The sequence below is a fragment of the Ursus arctos genome, unplaced genomic scaffold (assembly GCF_023065955.2).
Source record: "Ursus arctos isolate Adak ecotype North America unplaced genomic scaffold, UrsArc2.0 scaffold_13, whole genome shotgun sequence".
NCBI lineage: Eukaryota > Metazoa > Chordata > Mammalia > Carnivora > Ursidae > Ursus > Ursus arctos.
Genome location: NW_026622797.1, coordinates 25,528,655 through 25,536,783, shown reverse-complemented (window position 1 = coordinate 25,536,783; position 8,129 = coordinate 25,528,655). Strand labels below are relative to the sequence as shown.

General features: G+C 44.9%; 1 protein-coding gene across 7 annotated transcripts in view; it reads right to left on the bottom strand.

The window, feature by feature from the left end:
- Positions 1–489: 489 nt before the first annotated feature.
- NHSL1 (NHS like 1) overlaps positions 490–8,129 on the bottom strand; it is a 221,241-nt gene continuing 213,601 nt past the window's right edge. For all 7 annotated transcript variants that reach the window (XM_057311012.1, XM_057311013.1, XM_026504892.4 and 4 more), the window contains 2 exons: positions 7,634–7,766; positions 490–3,276 (listed from right to left, as the gene is read on the bottom strand). In XM_057311012.1, the coding sequence (XP_057166995.1) occupies positions 2,541–3,276; positions 7,634–7,766 (869 nt within the window). In that variant the 3' untranslated portion in view covers positions 490–2,540. The remainder of the gene's footprint in view (positions 3,277–7,633; positions 7,767–8,129) is intronic.

The following is an 8,129-nucleotide window of genomic DNA, read 5'->3' as shown; positions in this document are numbered from 1 at the left end:
GGCACTCGCAGTCTCAGGGTATAAGGAAGGGTCACCCGTCTACACTCACTGAATTTTTAAAGATGATATGGTCTGTTAACAGCAGTGAGTCCTCACAGAGGAATACCTGAACAAAGCTAAAGACGCCGTATGTTTCGGGGTAAGTCTAGATTGTCTCCCTGTATTTCATGCATGCCTGTGAAAAGTTCTTGCAGCTCTCCACATGCCACATCACCTGAACTATCAGTCAATACATTATTCATTTTTTATTCAAGAGTCCATAGGACATTGTTCAGAGTTGTTTTTCCATACGTCCTTTTAGACGGCGCCATCCACAGTGTCTGCGATGTTCTATCTCCTCTCTGTTGGGTCCCCACCTCCCACAGGCGCCTTCTGGTCTTCACTGCTGTTCTGTTTCTATCCAGCAAAGCACTCAACAGTTCCGTGAAAGGAGACCCATCTTATTATTCAAAAATGCATGTACAAACAAAAAGAAATAACGTTCAAATATTTACTTTACAATTGTTTTATTCAAAGCAAATTTTAAAACCTAATATTTTCTTCTTTAAAAATGGGTTTAATACTTTCATAATTAGTTTTGATGTTGTTTACTTTATACCTTCAACATAAATGATTTATATATTAAGTTAAGGGTTCCTGGTAGTCACGTACATTCTCATCTCGTTTAGGGAGCTATGAGAAGAGTTCACACTCAAAAGCCAACACCACTTTTCTAAAGTTTAGAAGAAAAGATCCTTGTGCCCAATGTGGTAGACAATTGCTCCGAATGGTAAAAAGTCCTTTAGCCTTCAGGCGAATGTTAGGTCTTGATTTCTGGTTGTGTGAAAAGAAGTGTTTTGTTTTCTTCAGAGAACGGAAGAAGTCTTAATTCTTTAGGTTTGTTTTTGTCTCAAAGATGTGTCTAAAATGGGTATCTAAAGTTGTAATGTCTAACAAACCCTCTGAAAATCTGGCCTGGGCAGTCCAACTTTTCGATGATATTTTTATACCAAAAAAGATGACCACTGGCAGCTGCATTGTACATTGGCCAAGAGTCTCAGTATTGTCCTCTCAGGTCCTTCAAATGAAGAAGACAAGACTTGTTTTATTTAGCCAACAAATATAGGAGTCTACGTACACATCAGCTGGGAGGAAGCGGGGAAAAGGAGGTCACAAGAATAGGACATAAAAATAAATACTTCACACACTTTCTCCCATGCCTGAAAGTATTAAAATTCTAACTGGAGAAGATTAGAAGGTAATTAGCCAACTCAATTCCTTATAAAAAATATAAAACTCACAAACCAAATGATGCAAAAAATCTTTTTAATCTAAAAACTCATTTCCCAGGGCTAATTAATAGCCAAGCCCTGCCAATTTGTATTAGTTTATTTGACTAACAAGAGCTATTCAGCATTTTCTTCAAAGTTAAGATAATAGATAATCGATTCTGATAAACCTTTCTAAATGAGGACATGATACTGTAGGCAGTTCAAGGAAAAATAGCCATACCTTTTTCTTTGGTGTAACCAAAAGGATATCCAAAAGTTAGCAAATGTTGACATTTCAAATGATAAGAAGTTGCCAAATGGAAGTTTAAACTCTGGTAAAAACAGTTGTAAAAGGAAAATCTCTACCCACAGTTCTGTAGTGCAAGTTTTCAAATTTAATTCTGAAAAATAATTTCATTGAATAAGCAGGAAACAGCTTCCAGCAGGGTACCACGTGCCCCCTCCTCGCTCACCCTCTCCGACCGTGCGCACCGTCGTTGCTGTGCCGAAGCCTCCGCTGCTGCTCCAGGAGGAACCGCGGTACAGAAGGACCCACATGTCTCAAAGTCAGGCTGGGAGTTGTGTGTCTGTGCTGCAAAGCAGCAGGCTCCGACCCACAGCATGCCACCTCCGCAGGCTTGCCATTTTCACAAGAAAGAAACAAAGCCTTTCCTCCCCTCCCGCAACCCCCCCCCGAAAAAAGTACCTGAACCAGTCAGTTAGCCCTTTCCCATCGTTTTGGGTTAATCACGACACGGCTCACCTCCAAAGCACACCGGGGCCCACACCCTCGTGTCCTCTGCGGTGGCACCCGCACATCGGCCCCTCTCCATAGAAGGAACGGTTCTCTCTCTCCCTTCTTCAGTTATGACCACCTCATCCAGAAGACTCCATTACTCTGCCCAGCCTGTGTTTCCTTCTCCTACGTCTGTACATGCTGTGTGTGTATTTTTTTAAACATAAAAAGTGTTCAAAATGCACACACACACACACAGAGCCCTCCACACAGACACACACCCAGCATTTAGGGGGAAAAAAAAGGAAAAAAAAATCTTCCCCAGGAAGCACTTTCAGAAGTTAAGCTTCTACTTGCTTTTAAGCCACAGGCCAAGTGCCACGTGGGTCCCGCGTGATGCTGGCCTTCCGCTGCCCGGCTGGCGGCGCCCGAGCCCTCAGCATGCACGCTGAGTGGGATCCACGGGCAAGGCAGGGAAGGTACCGGTCAGGCTTTCCTAGAGCCACGCGTCGTGCGCCTCCCTCGTGTTACCTGGGAGATTCGCGTTCTTGTCCCTAGCTCTCTCCCTGCACAGGACCTCCACACTGTTGTGCTGGATCTGTGCCCTGGGCGCCGACGGTCCCGTCTGCGGGGCCAGGACCCTGTACTGGCAGCGAGGTGGCGGGCTCCCCGCCACACAGCAGGCTGCCCTTGTCCGTCTCACCCCCCACTAGTCCATCCAGGGAACACCCCCTTGCAGCGCCCAGGGCCCAGCGAGCCCTGCTGTCCACAGGCTCCATGGCCTCCCCTTCGCCCTCCGAGATGACGGTCATGGGGCTGCTCTGGATCCGGTTCCGCACGCTGTACCTGCTGCTGGCCGCGGAAGGTGGCGTTCGACTGCGGCCGTACCTGGGGCCCGAAAAGGACAGGCTCCGAGGCATCAAGCCTTCGTTCTTGGCCCACTCCTCCTGGGCCCTTCTGTTCTTGCTTGGGGAGCAGCTTGATGGGCTCTCCGGGGTGTCTGGTGAAGGCTCTGACCTTGACCTCTGGAACCTAGGGTCTGTGTTCTTCAGCATCTCGGCTGCAGACATGCGCGCGCTGGTGTCCGACCGACTCCCCTTTTTTAGCAGCAGAGCTTTGAAGTTGTCGCTGCTGGTGCTGCTCTTACGGACACTTCTCTGAATCGACCCCACCTGCTTTGGGGACGCCAGGCTGGGAGCAGCACCGGTGGGTGTCACTGGAGGGGAGGGAGAATGATTTCGGGCGTGATCGTCATCGGAATCTTTACGGCCAAGGACTTTCCTCTTGGATCTGAGATTTAATACCATTAAGATAAAGGTCAATTCCCAGTGGGCCACGGGATGTCAGTCACTATTAAGAGTTACTTTAATAGTTCATTGTTATTATCCTGTGAGCCCCTGACCCAGCTACGATGATGATGAACTCACGGCCATCTTGCCTGCATCTCCACCCTCACTGGATTATTTTGAAACCAGTCTCAGATATCATATTAACTTATTTTGGTGAGGATCACTTCAAAAGTTTCTAATGATTGTCATATTTTATCTAACTCTCCTATAGTGCACTGATTCTGAGAGCATTTCAGTGCTGACCACCCCTTTTTCTACTCTATCTTTTCTTGTTTGGTGCTAGCCCTTGGCTCATAGATAGGCCAAACCCCCGGAATATCCCCTATCCTGAGGTAAGCCCCCCCTCAGGTTCTAGAACAACCGTACAACTCTGTATTCTTAGTCATTCTAGAGTTTGACATAAAATTAGTCTTCCTTGGCTCTGACTAGACCATACGTCCAACTTTTCGAAATCCAGTTTTCCAGAAAACAAGACTGAACGAACCTTCCACACCACATCCTGTTGCCGGACTGACTTCGGAAAACCTCTAACCCATCAAGAATATCTAAGGAATGTGGGTGGAATGTGAAAGAGGAGGGGCCTTTAGGGAAAGTAAAGTGCTTCTTGGAGGTGTTTCTTATCCTCAGGCTCTAAAAACCTCACTGTTCCATGGCTTTTGTACTGAGAGTGACTCAAGGGTAATAAAGCAGATGAGCCAAGGGGCCCATAGTAACAACTTGGTCTGCAAGGAATCTCTCGGCGAAGTGCAGGTGCTTTAAGGAAACTCGGTACGTTTAATAAAGATCTCTCTCTGTTTGCTATAAAATTCTAGAGTATGCAGCAGGGAAAGGTAAAGAGGGTGCTATTAAATAGACAGATGAAGAACTGAATTTGAGCACTACCAACTTCTAGCGGTGCGACCCCGGGCAAGCTGCTCATCTACGCTGCAACTTAGCTTTCGTGCTTGCAAAATGGGGGCGCGGACACTAACCTCACAGGTTGGGGAGGATTCAGTGAGATAAAGAACCTCTGGAGTCAGAAAGACCTGGGTTAAATCCCACATTAGAGCGTCCTTGCTCTGTAACCTTGGGCAAGCTAAAGTTTCTGATCCAGTCTCGTATCTGGAAAGGGAAATGACAATAGAGAGCTCACACTTTATCAATAAAAATGAAGGCAAATAACAGCCATGAAGTGTCAGGCATGGAGGATGTCCTTTATGGAAATAGTTCTTCCCTCCTGCCACCAGGCCAGGCTTCAGTGCTGTTTTGACCTGGCCTACACAGCAAGGCACAGGGGAGGACGGGCCCCTCCTGGCTGCCCTGGTCAGTGCTCCCTGAGTCCTGTCCATGCTTCTGGCCAAAAAGAAGCTCCCAGAGCAGAAGACAGGAAGTGGTGAGGACTGAAAACAAAGTCTGAAGGGTGGCCAGAGCTGATGTGCCACCAGCCCCTTTGAGCCTGCAGAGCCTGGCCTCCGAGACTTTGGGTCAATGGCTCTGCTCCGTTGTCAACAAAGAGCGGCGCTCTGGAATACATTAATGACCAGCCGACAGAAACCCCAGAAATAACAACATCTCAGGATCTCAGAGCTGGAAATGCCTTCAGCTCATGTGGTCTGACCAGAGAAGGTAACTGAGGCCAAGGAGCGAAGCCACACAGCTTCAAACCAGAACTTTGCTCCGACACTGCACGCCCTCACAGCCTCTAGTGGTTCCTTCCCAAGAGCAGCTCTGTTCATCTGATTCTCGCAGGGACTGCTTTGTAGCCTCATTTTTTGGTTGGTTTTTAAAAGGTGAGGGTGTGCTGAGATCCACACATCAAGCCATGGCTACACTTGATTCAAGTTACAGTCTTTTACTATGGATTTCAAATGAAGAGAGGAGATGGGAATTTATAAAAGTTTCGTTATTTCTCAAGAGCAGCTGCCCCCCCCAATGAGAATTAAATCTAAACATATGAATTCTCTGCGTTTACGTACGTGTGTGTATACACACAACACACACACACACACACAGAGTGTGTGTATTTCTAAAGAAGATGGCTATAAAAAGTGCTCAAACAGTTAACACTGGCTTGAAAACTAATTACTTCAATAAATATAAAAATTTCACACCTCAACTGGTGTTCTACATTTTCCATCTGGCTTTAAATCTGAAGTGAATTAATTTGCATTATAAAATTTGAAAGCTGTGGTGCGGTTTAGATACTCTTTCTTTTAAATTATTAGCTTAGGTGCTAAAGAATATAAACTAAAACAAAGCCCTAAAAATCACAGACTTCAGATGGATTTTTCTGATGTCTGCTAACCCATTATCAATGCTAACACAAAAATTAGCAGGTGTCCTTGCTCTCTTTGCGATCCATACCCTACTTGGCCTTTATTTCTATCGCATGTACACAGAGTAACAGAGACTGGCTGATTCCCACATCTGCAGTAGACAGAATTCACTAGCGGGAGCAACCACAAATTTCTCAGTTCCTTAAGAAGCTTCCCAAAGTAAAATATGGAAGCGACCTTTGGCATATTTTTCAGAAAAGCACATAGTAACTTGGCCGCGCAACAGCTGGGTTCCTCACCGAGACCAAGTATTTAGCACACAGAGCAACGAGCACCGCGGCTTCTCCGTGGACTGCTACTATAAATATATATGCCCACACGGTTAGCAACCCAGCGCATTCCACACTAAATGAAAGACGTCGAGTCTTGGAAGAATTCCTAAGAGTTAAATTCCAATGGGTTTCATTTAATTCAGAAAATATTTATTGAGTGCTTATTATGTGTCTAGCATGGTTAGAGTTAGAAACATCTGTGTAAACCTCTAGAACTGCCACTGAAGTTGGTTTCAAAGGATGCAGCATTTTCATTTCACTGTTTTCAGAAATAACTTCGTAAGTAGCTACCTGTTACTTTTTTCTTATTTGACTGATTTTTTAATTTAAATTCAATTAGCCAAGGTATAGTACATCATTAGTTTTTGATACAGTGTTCAATGATTCATTAGTTGGATGTAACACCCAGTGCTCATCCTACCATGTGCCCTCTTTAATTTTACTGAGCCATCAGGAAGGAGGGCTACCATTTACCTCTTTACTTCTAATGAGATCAGAGATACCAGTCAGACGCTGTTAAAGAGGCAGTCTTTTGGGTCTTTGGGGATATCATACCAATACTAGAGCCAAGAGGTAAAGAACAAAATTCTTGACAAACACCTAATCCCCCAGCTTGGTTCCTCCCCTCCCCCACTCAAGTTAGATATTTATATGCTGCATGGGGGATTTCAAATAAGGACAGCCCTATGCTTTTCATCTCACGCAACAGCCTTTTCAGTTAGATTCCAAGAACTGGGAAAACAGTCCTGACACAAGGTTATTTACACAGAGAATCAAATGATTTTATAGGAAATCTGTGTTTCAGGCAGGAGAAAAGGGACCTCCATTCAGCACAGTATACAGGCCTTAGCAGCATATGGACATTCATAAGAATTATCTGAAAATACTGTGGTAAAGAAGTCAAGAAGGAAGCAAAGGGTTTATATAGCACTGTGGCTGAAAGTACTTGCCCATATACAATCTTACCTATTCTTACAATGACACTGTTGTGAATACAGGCTGTTTACAACCAGAAAAAAAGGTAATATATATAGTTTTTGTGCTAAATCATATTCGTTCTCTAAGGTGACCCCATGTAAAAAGTGTAACAACAGTTCAGGCAGTTACGTTGAAAAATTTACTCTATTTTTTTAAAAACCCAACAATTTCTCAAGCCAGTAGATGGCACTAACAGTATACACGAACAAACAAATTAATTCCTTCTGCTCCTGCTTTGAAAAGATGGTACTCTTGTATTGAAACATTTAAGTAGCCGAAGACAACGGCACTAAAACCCCCTGAAATTTTGTAAAATAAAAAGAATAATAAAAACAACCCTAGGAAAAAAGTCCTGTAGAGCGGGTCTGTGTATCTCATGTCCACAAAACACAGCATCACCCATTCTGGACTGGACTACCGGCTGCTCTAATCCAGGTCTTGTAAACACGCCGTCATATGACTGACACATTGCATTTTCTTGCCAGCAAGCGCAATGCCGAGCAGAAGGCACCACATGGAGTCTCTGTCCCCCACGTCATCGTAAAAATCGGTGGAACAAAGTAAAACAGAAATTGGGAGTCAGAGGAAATAAAAATACAGAAACACACTAAAAATAAATGATCAAGCTAATGCGTGACAGAAAAAAAACGCGAGGAAGACAAACTGAGGAACCATTTAGAAAGGCGGACTTGTAAAGCTCATCACAATTAAGGGGAAGGAGTTTTGGATATACCTGTGAATAGCTGCAAAGAGGTCTTCTGTGGTCCGGGGTCTACTGGGGGTCATCACCTCATCACTCCCCTCTTCCCTAAGGAAGTCACCGGCCTCCGAGGAAGAGCCAGCTGTGTCGGGCTCTGGCACCCCAGCTACAGAGGAGCAAACAGACACACACAGGGCACACAAGTGACTTGAATTCCAGTCTTCAGCCAGGCTTCCCGATATGCTGTCCCTGCCACTCCTGATAAAGTAAGAGCCGTAGGACAGGCAGCGCGGTCTGTCGTTTGCTCCTCATTGATCGCAAGAGCCAAAGCTCATTCTTTTGGGCTGAAGTCTAGAACTACTGAATCTCTCCTAAATTTTGTTGTAACATTTCTTTGCGGCTCTCTAGAAGGGAGATGACTACTCATTGCCATTTAATACCCTGTCTGCTGCAGACCACCCTACCCCTCTGTCTCCTGACGTTCAGTAAGCAATATCCTGACATCTAGATTTTTTTTTAATTTCATAAA